Source organism: Rissa tridactyla, chromosome 4 (assembly GCF_028500815.1).
Source record: "Rissa tridactyla isolate bRisTri1 chromosome 4, bRisTri1.patW.cur.20221130, whole genome shotgun sequence".
In the NCBI taxonomy this organism is placed as follows: Eukaryota; Metazoa; Chordata; class Aves; order Charadriiformes; family Laridae; genus Rissa; species Rissa tridactyla.
In genome coordinates this window covers 14552249-14569735 of record NC_071469.1, presented here as the reverse complement: position 1 = coordinate 14569735, position 17487 = coordinate 14552249, and the positions used below count along the sequence as shown (strand labels likewise).

General features: G+C 33.5%; 1 protein-coding gene across 1 annotated transcript in view; it reads right to left on the bottom strand.

Annotated features, from left to right (window-relative positions):
- Positions 1 to 1628: 1628 nt before the first annotated feature.
- PDE3B (phosphodiesterase 3B) overlaps positions 1629 to 17487 on the bottom strand; it is a 96256-nt gene continuing 80397 nt past the window's right edge. Inside the window, exons 6-16 of the mRNA XM_054201003.1 lie at positions 15103 to 15313; positions 14479 to 14552; positions 13862 to 13959; positions 12942 to 13076; positions 10560 to 10671; positions 9675 to 9788; positions 6873 to 7072; positions 5618 to 5821; positions 5080 to 5241; positions 3461 to 3710; positions 1629 to 3130 (exon numbers count right to left, since the gene is read on the bottom strand). Of these exons, the coding sequence (XP_054056978.1) occupies positions 2904 to 3130; positions 3461 to 3710; positions 5080 to 5241; positions 5618 to 5821; positions 6873 to 7072; positions 9675 to 9788; positions 10560 to 10671; positions 12942 to 13076; positions 13862 to 13959; positions 14479 to 14552; positions 15103 to 15313 (1787 nt within the window). The 3' untranslated portion in view covers positions 1629 to 2903. The remainder of the gene's footprint in view (positions 3131 to 3460; positions 3711 to 5079; positions 5242 to 5617; positions 5822 to 6872; positions 7073 to 9674; positions 9789 to 10559; positions 10672 to 12941; positions 13077 to 13861; positions 13960 to 14478; positions 14553 to 15102; positions 15314 to 17487) is intronic.

Genomic DNA, 17487 nt, shown 5'->3' with positions numbered 1-17487 from the left:
GTCTCATTCTGTATGCACTGTATGCATAGGAGCAAGTAATCCAACATACATTGTAAAAGAAGGCAACGACGAGACGTGAGACTCTTGACAGGAAAGGGGTTAAAAACTTTACTTAAATCTGAGAATATTATCCATAAAAGGTACGCCTACTGTAGCAGCATAAACCCCAGTATAGCCTAATTTGGCCTCATTCTTCACAAAAAAAAGTGGTGAGTGTTGCTTTAGAACGTATTTTAAATGCCTTCTTTTGTGTGCTTTCTGTGCTCCTATCATCCCTTGGTAGCTGTGAACTGAACTGTGACCACAGATTTCAATTGGTTGTAATTTCTCAGTGGGTTGTTACCAGAATAAGAGTGATATGCCTTATATGGAGATATATTATTGTTGACAACAGCTCAATCGACATTCAGATGACCCTCAATCACCATGTTTGAAAGATCAAGACACCTTTGATTACAGTTACATCCAATTCTGCAAACATGCCCTGAACCAACCTTTGATGACATTTGTATATTCTTTTACTCTTACTCTTGGAGTAACAATGTCACATATTATGTATACATAAATAACAGACATTTTAAGGTGGATTTTGAATACATTCATAATTAATCATATCTTGGAAGCAAGCTATTGTAACTTGAAAATATCTTATTGGAAATACATATTAGCATCATAGGTTATTAAACACTAAGGTCTGTTACTTGTTTCAGAATTAAAAAAATGCTTCAGTATTTCTCAAAGAGTTTAAGGGAAACCTGAGATAAAAAAAGTTGCTAGCAATGTTGTCACCAGATATAAATGCTGCCGATGTTTTAGTAAACGATAAAATGTTATTTTTACCTTCTTATTCTCTCTTTACATTATTTTTAATAATAATTTTTTAAAGGAAATTAAATGGAAAACTGTAATATAAAATAATACCACAGTAACTTTAGACAAACTCATCTGCATCCTTTTTTAAGTCAAAGAAAAAATCAAACCAAACAGTATTAAAGTCATATTTTTACGTACAAACACATAGGCTAAACAGGAAATGCTGAGAATACAGCATACTGAAACAAGCATAATTTCTGTAGTCTTCAAATTATCTGTTAGGAAAATATATGAACAACAAATGTAAAATACAAGTGAATGATCAGTAAGTGCCAGCTTCAATAGTGCAACATTTTATTAATGACAGAAATATCTGGTTTTAACACTGCTCATGTTACAAAAAATGCAGTGATAGTAATAATGGCAGCAAAGGGGAATTTGGCACTGAATATATAAAATAGCAAAAGCATTTCTCAGTGGTCTTCTAAATGGGTCAACAAAAAGCTTATTAGTGGAAAATAAAAAAATAATTCCTTTCAGTTATTTAAACTGGCCAATCAAAGAGCAAAATAAAAATTTGTTTGTGTAAAATAGCACAATATGATTTACACAAGGTTATCTTAGGAATGTTAACTTTTTTCAAAGTCAACTGATGTAAATGTAAACACAAATATGCTAAGATACATTTAGCAACATGCACATGTGTGCATTTGTTTTTATTCAATTCAACTGCACAGCATATAAATGTTTAGTACTAAAAGGTGCACTTTTAAATTTAGCTTTATTTTTGGCCTGCTTACATACCTGTGGCCGAATTTATGCTTGCTTTTTTTTTTTTTTTCAATTAGACCTACAATGGTGGTGTTCCTAAAAATACACTGGTGTGGAATCTCTAAGTCCCTTATTTAAAAACTCAACAATCTAAAAATGTAATATAGTACGGTGATATTTATCTTACTATTAGGGTTTACACAAAGTTTTCATATTTTGCTTTCCATATGTATATTTCAGGATGTACATCAAACTTGAAGTCAATATAAGCTCTGTCTGCGATAGGAGAAAACATACGGGCACGTAAAAATACACTAGCCATTTTGAAACAGTAGCTCATGTCTTTTTCTTTTTTTTTTTTAACTCTTTAATGCTCCTGAAGTTTTACATACAAAGAATAAATGAAACGCAATTTTATTTCCTTAAAATTTAATACCGGAAATTGGTGTAAGATAAAAACCTATGTTATGGTTGACTTGTTTTTAAACAGGAACCTGAGTAAGGGCAGGAAATATAGCATTATGACTAAAAGAATAAGATTCCTCAATAATTTAAGTAGCTGAACAGGTTTTTAATGTTCTACCATAAAACAGCAAGGTGAAAGATGAAAATGGCCTTGTACTCAATGAATTATCATGAACACCCACTGCAAACCTGAATATTTTCTGCAAAAATAAAACATCAGATTATGCACAATAATAAAAAGCATCAGAAATAGATGCACCTGGATTTTTTTTCTTTTTTTAAACCACAAATATCAGAATTCAGCATTGTGTCACAGTCCTTGAACAGTTGCTCCGAGATGACTACATTAAGCACACTACTGCACTAAGTAGACACCCCACAACAGGCTTGCACTGCAACAGTAACATAGTTTTCATATAGGCACAGGCTTTTTCTTATTCATGTTCAAAAATAACATGAAATAAAGAACTAAAGACAATATTAGGATTCATCCCACATTTCCTTGTTAGCAAAAGTTCTTGCCACTTTGGTAACTGAAGTCACTGAATGTTTTTTAAAAATTGCAGGTACCTCAAGGAAAAGAAGAGTTCCATTTCAGCAAGGCAGCATTATATCAGGATATTTTATACCAACTAAGGCATAAAGAACTTTGCATCAGGGTATACAATACTCAATCTTTGAATAAAGTTTCATATTCTGTGTGGCGAAAGTGCATAGGAGTGGGATTCCACTAGAGTAGAAAGAATCCTCTCACAGTATTAAGGCCTTTCAATTTTATGTGAATTGTGTCAGGCGAAAGTCAGCACAGTGAAAAAAAGTAGGCTATCATCATACTGGACACCACTGAAGTTTTCTTAGCATGTCTTGTCTTCTCCTACTTGTCGCTCATCTTCTTCATCAGCTTCCTCAATAACCTGAATTTCATCTGCTTGAGGTAAAGATGAGATCTCAGTCAGCAGTTTAGCTCCTTCAGCTTTATTTTTTTCTTCCTCTTCAATCATTTTCTTCCATATTTTGTGATTTTCACTGAGATGGTGTATTAGCTGGCAAAATATTCGTCTACCTTTTTTTCTTCGAGCTTCTGTAAAATTATAAGCATATTTGATTGTTCGAGATTCAAAGTAATTATATTTTACACATACAAAACCAATGGCACATTGCAAGAGAGATGCAAATTTGAGCAAAAACCATGGATGCTTAATCAGAATATTTAAATAGCAACATGGCAAAGGATAACAATGAGTTTCCATTCAAATTCTCCTGGTAAGAACAAAAATTTTATTAAAAGAGTAAAATTTATGAAGCAGCATAATTGCACAATCTGTAATATTTGTACTACACAATTTCAACCATCATTGCTATGTCTGAATCCATGACAACCATATGTGCCAACCGAAATACAGAAACTTACTTAAAATGAGATCATCTTCCATTTCTTCATCATCACTCTCTAACTGTGCTCCATCATCATCTTCAATACTATCTGCGTCCTCCTCCTCTTCATCAACCCACTGCCCTGGAAGCAACCCAGCTGCATTATAGGAATTACAAAGGGGTCCAACTATGTGAGTGATGAAAGATTCTTGCAGTTTTGCAAGCTGTGGAGAAGAACGATCCATGAAGGGGCTTATAGGTAATCCAAGACTTGCTTCTTCATCACCCTGAAAAACAAATGGAAAAAATTATCAAAATTTCTCACAAAATTAACTTTGAATTTTTATTCTAAAGATTACTTTCAAGGAAGCAAGTAAACATCACATGGATTGTATCTTTTTACTAGAGGCAATAATAGTATAGACTAAGTGAATTAAAATGTAATTAGGCCAATTTAAAATAAAGACACATTATGGCTCAGACTTGCATAGCCCATAATCCTTCCTTCAGCTTTGCTGCAAGATACCCTCGTGCATGGATGGAGACCTAGTTCTACTGGAGCTCCTGTTACAGGACGGCTTCACAGCAGGCAAAGATTTGACTTCAATTGCTGAGCTGATGAACAGAGAAAATGGGGAAGTAATCAGCCAGAGTAAGGCATTCTGGTTAACAGCTTCCCCCAAAAGTCATAGAATGAACTGAACTGTAACATCCAAAATAAAGTGGTTTGGTTTGGGGCTTTTTCCCACTTTATAAATTGAAGAAGAAAAAAAAATGTAACAGTTGCTCATACACAACTGAGTTATAATCATTTATCTCAGCACATTTGTGGACCTGATTGCTTTATGAAAAAAGCTTTTCCGAAAGGAGAAACTTAGAATACTAAGGTCTTATGGTAAGGTTCTTCTTCAGATTATTATTGTTATTGCTTAAATCTTCCAAGTGATTTTTTTGTTTACGTTTATCTTCCTAGTTTGAAAAATATTTTTCAGTCCTTGCCTCATAAATAGCTACCTACTCAGAAAACTGCCTACAGAAAAAAAAATAGAGTAGAAATGTAGAATATATTTTGGGGTACTTACAGAAGTAGTAAATGTTAAAATAGCCAACAAATTTTCAGACTTTTTTCTAGTTAACAACGTTCCACTGTAAAAATCTTATTTACATTTTAATACTGTTAGTTACTAATGTATATTTTATATATTTAAATTTGAAAGTTTTGAAATATCTTCTGTCTTTGCACTAAGAGTTAGCTGAATATACATTTCCAGTCTTGTGGATTCTATCCATATTCTTTGGCCTACAAACATTCCAGTGAACTTAAGTTCCCAAAGCAGAAGAAGTTATTTTGGTTTATCAGCATCATCCTAAGAAAAAAAAAGCCAAAAGAAAATAAACGGGTATCTGAAAAATGGACAACACTGGCAGGGAGCTTGTTTTCAAGCTTCTAACACAATTGATAGGAAGTAAAAGATTATGTTAGTATGCTACCTATAAAAATAAATTTTCGGTATTCAGAAAGAGAAGATGGAAATACCTTACCTGAAGATTTAACACAAGGAATAATGTTTAATGCAGTTATACATTTGATACTGCAAAGAATTTATCATCTACCTGTCATGAAAAAAAATAGTAAATTACATTTTCCATACCCACCTGTTCATAAAATTCATTGACAATGCCTTCTGTCCATTTCAGATGTAGCTCTCTCACTTTTGCTGGGCCATTAATATCCGCCAGTTTGATGCATATTTGACAGGCCAGTAGGCGATCATTTTCATTGCTCCATTCTATGCCATGACTGTTGATATCATTGACCTGGGTTGAGCATGTACATTTTTAAAAATTAAGTTAAAACTATTCATCAATGTTATTTTTTTTCAGGCTTTCAACAACAGACACTTGCATTTAAAAAAAAAAAAAAAAGTGTCATTTACTATCTTTCAGAAAATGAAAAAGTGAGATATGCTTTAGGTCTCCTCTGGGCCTCCATGTCACATCTGCTAGGCAATCTACAAAACAATCTAGAATTGGTTTGTAAAAAGGAAATACTGTACTTGCATTTTTTTCAGTAACTTAATTTAAATAATATAAAACTTCAAATGCAAATTATTAATACTAAAAACAACTGAGTAGCAACATTAACATCAGCGTATCACGACCAGCTCAGTGCAGACACCAAAATGTAACAAACCTTGGCATTAAATTCTGCAAGGAAATCAAAATGCTTCTTGAGATCTGTGGCAAGGATTGCTTCAATCACTAAGAAACGAAAACGCTTGAATTCTACATGATCAAGATTTGATAAAAAGTTGTATTCTGGTTGTGATAAGAAAAGATTCCAGGCAGAAGCAGCATGGTGATTTTCTAAGACTGATCTGTCATTGTAGAGAACAGCCTACAAAAACAAAAAAAAAAAAGACAGAAAAAAAAAAAGAAAGAGAATCATAAATGACAGAGTAAAGATTTAAATTCATAATTAAATATTCTGAAGCTTACAGGATAGTCCGAAACAAGTCTTTAAAACAAAACAAAACAACTATTGGAAATAATGTTTTGCCTTCTAGTTTTGAGGGTTAAAGTGGAACAAAAAAGGCAGATGAGAAAAAAAAATAGCAGTTTTTTTCTGTCCTTAATGATGTCTTAGTGACATTTACATTCACACTGTAGCCGGACATACACAAATCGCTTAAAACGCAGACTTTCCACTTCTGGCAGTATGTGTGGATTATGCACACTGACATAAAAAAACCCAACAACAAAAAATCAAAACAACAAACAGACAAACCCCCAGATCTGCATATATGCTTTTAATTCCACTTAATTCCAGTATTGTTTAAAAAAAAGCCCCACAAACCAAAAACTAAAGACCAAAAAACAATTCATGAAAAGAACTCCAAAGCATATAAAAACTGTGGTTAATGCAAAATGGTGTGGAGTATCACTAGTTTTCACCGTGCTGTGTTTAATGCTGATGAATACATTTTAACTGCAAATGAGTTAATTAAAATAATAAAATAATAGTAGATTTTACTCACAACTCCTGTGTTTATACAAACATCCTAGAAAATAATTAATTGAATATAGATTAAATAGGACCTGAAAAAAATTCCTTGGGAAGCTGCAAAAATCATCTTTATGTTTTGAAGAAAGAAAGAGATTATTAACAAAACGGATGTATTTATTTTTGAAAATTGGAGATGAATGTCTGCATTGCTTGTTTTTATTCTCCCTTGTATACTGTTTTCAGCAGAAATGCATAACTGCCTACATCCTAAACTTTTTTTGCATTAAGGAATTGTGGAAAACTGTCTGGAAAGTTCATTTTTAATATCTCCGCCTCCTGACAAGTTGCATTGGTTTGTGATATAGGGATATAGAAGAGAAAAAATGTAATTATTCTGATTTCAGACACAGACAAATAATTTTCCAGTTAACAAATTTCTTACCTGAGGTGCATTTGTAGCCACTAGAAAAGCATTTGTACGACCAGGATGATCATAATCATGCATGGCAGCTGCTACGTATAATGCCATCAATTCCAAAGCAGGAATGTTTGATGCCAGACAACCATAACTGTCATCAGCAATAGAACAACTTTTTGAAGAAATGTAGCTGACTTGAACAGGGGCGATACCACTGGCTTCATCTAAGAAAATAAAATATTTTTTAGAGCATTATTTCATTCCTATTTTTAATACATTTTAAATGACTTAGCCATATACTATTATGAACATAACCTTAATACAGTTGTCCTTGTAATTGTGGAGCTGAATAATTGGCAAAGAAAGAGTTATACTTTTTAAAAAAAGACATGCTATTGTTTATAGATAAACCAGCAATTCTGAAGAAAAGTTGAAATGCCAGTAAGTTGTAAATTTGTCGTGACCTCATGGGTTGACCAAAAGGGTAGATGCAGTCTTACAAATACATAAAAAGCTTCAGCTGTTTCTTCACATTACTCAAGGAGGGCAAAATCCTATAGGACATTGCAGAGTCTGCAAGAAGTTCCCCAAAACTGGAAAGTGGAACATTCCTGTTCTAAACCCAATTCTTCACCTATGACTACATACAGATATATCTCAGGATCCCGGTTTTCAGACAAGATTTCCCTTTGCAATGCTGAGGGATAACTATCATTCACACAAACAACGGAGATTTCAGAAGAGCTTTGAACAGCCATGATCAGGAAAAACAAATATTTTTAATTCACCACACTCAGAGATCACTCTTGCCACAAAATTTTAGAAAAAGAAATGTAAATTTTACACTTTTGGCAATATGTGTGGGGCTCATATCCACGCTTACTGCCCATCAAAATCAGAGAGGAAAGAAGAAAAGATTTGTCTTGGTCCTTGAAACTGTATGGGGACTTAGAAGACATAAAAGAGAGAAAGTCACTCTCTTTGCAGCTACAGTTCACTCGTGCTGTAGAAGGCTGGTTCAGAGGAACGTTCCAGCAAGCACAGAAGGCAATCTAGTGGAACAAGGGACACTGGCCACCTAGTATATGTCTTAATTGCAGTAAAGTTGTCATTTAGATTAGAAAGCGACCGTAACCATCTAAGCTTCTAATTATTAAAATGCACTTGTAGGTATGTGTTCCATGGAAGGGAATGAAGAAAAGGAAGAAAAACTAGCAAAAATGTACATCTCAGAGTCCAAACTACAGATCTTGGAAAATCCACATGGATGCCAGTGGTTACACCGTACTGTTAAGGTCTTTGTCACTTCTTTGCCTTCCCCTTATTGTCGTGCTGTGAAAGACTTCCTGCTGTTAGGCACACCTGGAATTTCATTCCCTTCTTAAAATGACAGCACTAAAAGAGCATTCTACAATTTCTCTGCAACCTCAACAAGGCCAAGAACGGATCAGTCAGCAACTCCCTTAATATTTCTATAATTTGCCCATTTCTTGAACTTGCAGACCTATAGGAAAAGCTCGGGGGAAAGTGGAAACTACTGCAAAAGGAATTAAACCCACTAAGTTAGAAATATTTGCATGATAAGGAGATTCACAGTTTTATTCTCCTCTTTCCCCTGGACCAAGTCACTACCTATTAAAAAGAGAAAAAAAAAAAAGGCAATAGTACTTATTTCATCACTGCATAATAAAAAAGGTCTCTTTTGCCTTAATAGAATCACCAAGCATTAAAAATCCTCATAACATTTATACTGGAAGAGTTCCAAAGCAGAAAGACCATAATTTCTTATTTTAATTTTACTTTTTTGTTAAGGGAAACAAAAGGATTTTTATCATTTCTCTTTCCTCCAGTCAAGTCTCCAGTCTCAACCCTTTTAACACTTAGAGAAAGAAAATGCAATAGGATGCAATCCGTGGAGATGGGCAAACTTGGAAAAAAAGAGAAAGATGACAGCAGAGGGTCTAATTATTAAGGAAGAAATAACATATATTGTATGATGTTCAATACAGTTCCCAAATTACTTCTTAAAATTACAGCCCTTTAAAAGCCACGTGACTTGCATCTTGGTTTTTTTTTTTACTTCACATATAAAACAGTTCCTAGAGAGTGCTTGATTTTATTTTTGTTAAATACATTCATTTAAGTATAAAAGTGTATATTTAGAATAATTATACTTTGCTTACAGTAGGTATTTTAGTAAAAAACTATAAACGTAAATTTAAAAGTTAATTCCACAAAAGCAAGCTTCATTAAATCTAATGTCATACAAAATTTGAATTTGAAATCTTTATTTCTCTTTCAGGGATGCTCTTATGCAGTTATTGGTAGGGTAGTCAGTTCAATGCCTGAATGTCTGCATGTGATATCTAATACAGAATTCCGCAATACTCATTTTTACACTAAAACCATTGAAGACTTCAATTAAGTTAAATACTTTGACTTTGGTATTTTTTTCTTTGATCTATTTAATTTCCCAATAAAGTTAAGAAATATCACTCTAATGGATTTCAAATGCTAAAAATACGCTGACTATAGCAGTATCCAGAGGTTTCATTGAGTACAGAATATTTATTAAGTGAACCTGTATTCTTGGCTAACAGACTAACCACTACTCATCTAGTCATTTTTCTAAAAATCTACTGCATGATATTTCTGAAACATGTGTACTAACATTGTGATATTTCTACTGCCTTATATTAAATGATAAAAAAAAATTGAATAATAATAATTAGATTATTTCTTCTAGAGTAATTTGCTTTAACTATTGTAGTTTCATAAAAAACATTCTTACAGCAAAAGAAAAAAATAACCCATGTGAATACACACCCATATCACTTTCCATTATATGCTCATTATGCATTTGCTGAAATCCAGGAATGGGCCGTGTTGTCAGATACCATACTGCATGAAGAACATCTGTGGCATGTATACGATTGTGATCTGAAAATTATCAAAATATAATCAAAAATATTATCTGAAATACAATCAAAAGGTACAAAAAGAAAAAAAAGAAATGTAATATGGCAATTTTACTCTAAGGGAGATTTTGATTAAATATAAAGGAAAAATTTATTTAAAATTGTTAGTAGAGGCTATATCACCAAACGTTTTCAAGAAACAAGTTAGACAAATATCAAACATCCTCTAAGCATACTTCATCCTGCCCGAGAGTCAGGAAGGGATTAAGTAGCCTTCTAAATCAGTGACGGTGAGCAACTAGCATTGCTTCCAATGCGATACCTACAAGCACCTGGGTTGGTGCACACATTCATGACACAGAGAGTGGGTGGGTGTGGGGAGGGGTGGGGAGCTGGTTTTTTGTTTTGTTTTCCAATAAATTTGGCTGCCCTAAACAGCAAGATGAATAATTACTGTCAAAATTCTATATTTTCTTATTATTCTGCTATGGGCCTAAACCAAATTTCTATTAAATCAACAAATATTCTCCCATTGACTTCCAAATGTTTGAGTCAAATATCATTAAAATTCTTCAAGATTATATTCAACCTACATGTTAACAAATTCAGTTTTGGAGTCCACTAATTCTTTGCTGCAATTCATTAATTAATACGCTTATCAGAATTTAGGACTGATTTAAAAATATACTAAGTTCAGACATTGTATACCTCTGTATTAGACATTAAACTACTATAAACACTAAAGGAGGTACACTAATATAAAAGAAAACATATCTAATTGGATAGTACTTACAGGGAATATCTCGGTAGCCATTTTCTAGTGCACGGAAGTAATTCATGAATTCTTGAGTTGGGATTTTGAAAATTTCAAACAAACCAGTGTCTTGAAACAAGGTATAAATTACCTAAATGCATATTAAAATAAATTTTAGTCTGAAAAATATACCTAAGCATATTCTGCTTTTTCAACTTTAAAAATATCCCTATTTTTATATTTTTACTTGCTCATAGAGATGGAAATTACTAATTCCATTAAAGAGTATCTGAAAACTATTGTCATAGACACGTTTAATGACTTTAACACAAAAATGTGGATTTTTATCATCCTGTCAAATACACAATAATAAAAGATTTTATTTCTTTACTGATAAATTCTGTTCACAACTGATTATTTTTAATAATATTCTCTGAATTTTTCATAATGTTAAAGAACTCATGCTTTATTCCATTAGTGACCTAAAAGGAAGAAATCGGTATTCTTATTATTACTTGAGCAACCTGGTCTAGTGGGAGGTGTCCCTGCCCATGGCATAGGGGGTTGGAACTAGATGATCTTTAAGGTACCTTCCAACCCAAACCACTCTATGATTCAAAAATTCAAATTACTTAACTATAGTAGCAGAGACATGAATATAACGAAACCCAAAACCTAACATTGTATCCTTTTCTGAGACTTTGGCAAAGAAATAATATTTCTTTTATTCATTATGACTTATCTTGCGTTCTGCATTCAAAAATGCAGTCAGAACATCCATGCATGTGTATACTGTGCAAATACATTATAGTTTACAAGTAGAACTTAGTGTCTACAAAGACCTAATCCCCCTCAAGACTGCAAATATTACGAAAGCTTCTCAAAACAAGTCACCGCTACTCATTTTTGTCACTTCTTCCCAGACACTTGAGAGAAAGAGTAAGTTCTGAAGCGTGGGAACATGAGAGCAAAATGAGGGGACGTCCCTCCTTCCACCTGTCCCAACCATTCCCCTTACACATACCCAATTTGAGAACCTTACAGCTGGTGATGGTAAAATACAGTTTTTAATTGGCTCTTAAGTAAGATATGCGCTGTAAGCATATATCTTACTTAGGCAAGATAAGTAAAATATCTGACTTATATTTTATGCATCAGCTTACAGCACAATGGACAAAAGGACTGGAGCGGGAGGAGAAGGACAAGTGGTACATGCAGATACAATATCAGCAAGAACCGATACAGAAATTCTGGTAGAGTTAAGTAGAAACCTGCACACTTAAGTACTTACAGGTTTGAACTAACCCCTAGATTGCACACAAACGAAACACAAGCCAATGTGGATCACAGAATACTAGCATACTACAGAAAGAACACCACTCAGAAGTCGATTGTGGCATCCTAGTCTGTACATTAACAGTTGTCACTAACTGAGGTGACAAAAGACCTGAAAACATTTGATCAAACAAGACTAACTGAAGATTTAAAACAATACCCAGAATATTGTGTATTGTGAAAGAAAAGACAGTGCCTAACAACAAAAATTAAATTATCCCCATTGTTTTTTCCTGCCTTCAGTAGAGGTGCAGGCCTATGCTTCCAACTCCACCTGAGTGCTTCTGGTATGTCTCCTTCCCTCCAGCTGATTGTTCCTAACACTACTCTTGAACAAGAGTAACATGCGTTCTGCTCCAGGGTAGGAAACTAAGATATTGGCAATACAAATATTTTGTGGTCAGATCAGAAGCAAATCCATCTCATACTATAGCTCCACAATTGCTAAATCCAGTATAAAGAAAAAGACAGAAGCTTCCAGATGACATTGATGAATGGGAGAGGCTGGGAAAGAGCAAACAGGATCATTCTTTTGCACCTGCCAGTAGATTGGCTTCCGCACAACATGAGACTGCATGAAAGAGCTTAGTAATAAGTCAGAAAGAGATAAAAGGGATACTACATGCAGAAAGCAGCATGGAAAAAAAATCCCATTGTTTGTAGGATCAAGAGGCAAAAGACTGCCTAAAAGATCACTTCTCTTCCCCAACAGGTGTAGCTCTGGCAGAAATATTTTACTGAAATAAAGAAAAAAGATATGGTTGACAAACAAGGTAGTAATTCTGAAAGCAGGAGACAATTTTTCATAGGAAATGGCATATTACTGCAAAACCTAATCAGTGTGAAGCGAACCTATTTTTACATTGAGAATAAAATTCAGAAAATTTGGAGCAAGATGTCTATAGATAAATCACTTCTTATGATTTACAATGAAATGGAGTACATGAGAAATTATATTTCTACTTTTCAAGTTAGCATTCATATATATATATGTGTGTTGACTGCAAAACTTCTTCATGGTTTAAATAAAATATATAAGCAAAACAGCTTTACACACCCTCCCTCATATAATCAAAGACAACAAACCTGGCTAAGGATCCTTCCAGATTGGTCTCCCATTTCTTGTACGAGGTCAAAAATTTGAAAATTCCAATTGCTCATCTTCTCAATTAGGGAATGATGGTCTAATAACATTGTTTCTAATGTAGGACTCTGCTCCACCTGTGCGAGAGTAAAATACTCTATCATCTCTAAAATAACAATGAAAACTATTTGTCAGTTGTATTGGCAAAAAAAGCCAAGAAAATGATAAATTATTACTGAACTTATTGAATGGTGCTGTGAGTACGGCTATGAGTAGATCATAAATCAATAGTACAAATAGCACAGTTAAGGGCTTAACATGTCACATTTTGGGACAGCAGATTCCAGGGCTTTCTGAGATAATGTTAAATTTTCATTCTTATTTCTTTTTAAACAAGATGAGTTAATAAAACAAAGCAAAAATATGCATAGGCTAACAAAAACATTTACTGACCTTTAACAGTTCACTAACTGAACAAGCTTTAAAAAAATTGATGTATAAACCCAAAATGTTAGTAAAGCTTAAACCGTTTGTCTCCCTGCACTTCCAATATACTGCACTGTACGAACGTTCATTTGTAAGTCTCACTGAAACTGCCATATCTTTCATAAACTTCCAAGAGAAAATACTAGTCAATCAGTGTTTGAGCATACTATCAACATTACATCTACAGAAATTAATTTTGATCAACAAAAAATTAATGCAATCACCATCTTTCTTGTCATTTGCTAGTGAAATTTACACAAGCTGGAAATATACAAATTGTCAAATGAAAATTTGAATTCCGGTGATGCACCATTTCCCTTCAGAAATTACAGTTCTTAGCAATGCAAAGACCTCTTTATAGCCTGTTAGAAATGATGAAAAAAATACTGTACTGACAAAAGTTATTGCAAGGGTTTTTTTGCAATTACATGCTTACAAGCAGATTATTTTGTGTTTGATCGATCATTTCCTTCCTTTCATCTTTTTTCTTCTCTGTATGGTGGTCTTTTGAAATACTAGCACTTCCAATTTCACCTTAAAGAAAATACATAGATAAATATATCAATAATTTGTAAATTACTACTGTCTAATAATTCTTGAACTGATCATACAGATTCTTCACAGAAATATAAGTAATAACTTGTTTCTAAACCATTTTTATTTAAGAATTTAACAACAACAAAGTTGTAAAGGACAAAATTTATTAGACAAAGCCTATTTGAAGATTGAGAAAAGATAGAAGCATAACTTTTCACTTGTAAAAATTGGTTCAGTGATTAGTTTAGCTGAGATGGCAGAGAACTTGTTTGATATATGGAGTAGAGAACTATAAAGCTATGAGTAGAAGTCTATTATAAAAGCCTTACTCTGAAGCAGGCAATATTTTAGATTATCTTGATTATCCTGAGTCACAAACTAAAATAAAATATATGCATATGAGTTACTTAAAGTATAGGAAAAATTTCATGTAGAAATATAAAAATTTTAATTTAATTGTCTTTTAAAAAAAAAAAGAAAGTTGGTATCAAATATTTGTCTATTTTGAAATCCCACCTGATTTTCTGTCTTTACATTCTGCAAATTCTGGTTCTGGTGTTGGAACAGGCTTCAGTATCTGACGTCCACAGCTTATAGAATACATGAAAAATATTTACAACATTTAGTAATTTTCTTCTTTTCCTACTGCTGTGTTGTACTGAAAAATATCTGCAAATTACTTTTCTTAAAAATGCATGCTTTTGAAGGTTCCTCCACCAAATGACCTTAGCATTTTTCTCCTAAATTTGGCACATACAGATTTAGCCTGTACTTACAAAATAATCAAACATTGCCTCCCCTGGACTCACCTCCATGAATTAATAAGTAGAGCTAATTATTTAGAAAGAATTCAGAAATACAGAATTCAATTCCCAGGTAGGAAGACCTCCTTTTCTAAAAATCTGTAAAATATTGTTACTCTGCAATAACTGCTGGTTTCAAGGACGAGCCATTTCAAATCAATGGCATACATACAGCATTCTGTAGCCTCCCCTGGATAAATAGTTACAGATTATTATGCGATCATATGCCTTTTTTTCAATACCAGTAGATGTATAGGTTTGGTTATATTTTTTCATTTTAATTGTATTCTTTTTGACGCATATGAAGTTACTAAAAATTTAACAGATTTTACGGTACCTGCTACACACATAACCTAGAGGTGCTTTAACTTGCTGCTGAAAATCTGGAGAGCTAAGAGTGTATCCTGGAGGCTTATATATATTAATGCTTGGTTTTGTAAGAAAATCAGCAGTATCAGGAAATTCTACAGGTGACCAGCTGCTGAAAGCCCCGCTGGAGACAGATCCATGACTAGGTGAACCCGCAGGACTCAGGCCAGGAGAAGCACCTTCCAAAACAAACATGACACGGGGTTCAGATTACAATAAAAACATTACTGTTTAGGAAGACTGAAATTAAACAAGAAGAATCTTTATCAATTGTAAAGAGAGCGCAAGTTTTCAAAACACAGTGTGTAGTTCACACTGTTAAAGACATATAAAGTAGCTAGATCTATTCCAAGTTTTGAGATCGACAACTATGCAGCAGTTTAGGCTACACATCTGAAGGGACAAGCTATGTAACGTGTTATAACATCTGGCTTTCAAAGGTTTGGTTTGGTTTTAGCTTTGGCAAAATTTAATCAGTACCTGAAACTTTCCATATTCCTTTCTGACTCAGGATTGCTTTTTTAAATTTTCCAGAAAAAAAAATAATCAAAACCAATTCAGTATTGATAACCGACCTAGACAAAAATCTTTCACCTCATTGTTTTGCAGTAAAGAAAAAATATGCTTCAGACATTTTTTAAAACAAAGTATAAAAACAAAATGCTGTAATATTTTTGAAGCGAGGGATTAAAGTGGGCAGATACTGTCCTTTTTTGATAGTGATGTACTTTTTTTTTATTGGCGTGATAATCTAAATCTGCCTAATAAGTCATCGGGAAAAAAAATGTCTAAAGTTTGCTTATGGGTAATTAGAGATAAAAAACAAACAAACAAACAACAAACACCTCCATCTTTCTTAGGTCCATGAAATTCCCTGTTCCCGTTCAAACAGTAAGCTAGGGTTTACTTCAGGATCCTGTCTGTGAAATCTGGGAAAGCAAGCTGGTAAGTCTGGACTTTGGCTACCCTGCGCCTAACATGAATTTATAAAAAAATTTTGCATCAAGCCAAAACATCATTTCTTTCGCTTGTCAAAAGACAGCTTATCTACAAGTGCCCAAGGTAAGTTACAGCCATAGTAAACATATTTTGGCCAAAAAGAAGAAAGTGCCCATGAGCAAAATAACTAGGTATTCTGTGGACTTTCCAACACTGAATCACTTATTCTGCTGCAAGCTATGAAGCAAAAGCTCCATCATAAGTCTTATGACTATACAGTTCCTGATAACAAATTAATAAAAGAATATACAGTAATGCCCTTAAATAAGGAATGCATAGATTATACACTTCCAACAGTGTCATAAGCTACACTGACTTGCCTCGCACACCCTAAGAGTAATACGTAATTACATTTTGTTACAGTAAAGATAAGATTTTTCAAAGTCTACATTGCTAGGTGCAGAGACAGAAGTTTTAGAAAGCAAATGTAACTTCAATGCTGCAAAGAAAGATCCGGAAAGTTGAGAAGCAACTTGTAAACTCACATCTGGAACTAAAACAGTTTGATACTCTATTGTTGGTTACTTAATTTCATCCTTTTTACATGTACTCATCCAGCAGGTTTTCATGCATATCATTACACCCTGTATTTTCCGCAAGATTCAAAGTAGAGAAGTGCAGAAGGCAGCCCAGCTTTTTATGAAGACAGAACCATTGAGAATGTGCAACAATGTGTTTACAGGAGGATCTGTCCTGAGTTTGGTCGTCTCTTGGTGTTTGGAAGAGTGCAAGGGAAAGAACCAAACCATCGGTAAGTAATACAGAGAAAACTGGGGAGGTTTGGGGTTTAAAAAAACCTGCCAAAACAAACAAAACTAAAAAGTGCATTCATCCCACTCAATCCAACCTGCATATTAAAACTTTTATAAAACAAAATTATTGCACAGGTTGTTACTTTAAATCATGCTAAAATGGACAGGCATAAATGTCAAACAAAGTAGTTTTCAAGTTTTCACTTAATATGGGCAAATAGACGATTTATAATCTCTGAAATACTGATATACACACTACTTCAGCACTGCTAGTTTATTATACTCACAGTGTTAGAATAAAATCTACTCCAACTCCTTCCAAAATTTGTTTAAATATTTATCTCAGATGGCTCTAAGGTATTTAGGACTCAATAGGTATGAACCATACTGAGCATCACAACATTTTGCAGCTACATAGCATTAGGTGAAGAGTTGAGATTTCTACAAAGTTGACGTCAACTGTAATTTTGAGTTTTCTTAGAAGCAGATTAAAAATAAAATATTTTTAAATATATGCAACACACTGATGTTACTTTATTACTACATTTGCATGAAAAAAACCCAAGTCTAATATGTGATGTACTAACTACTACCTTGACACC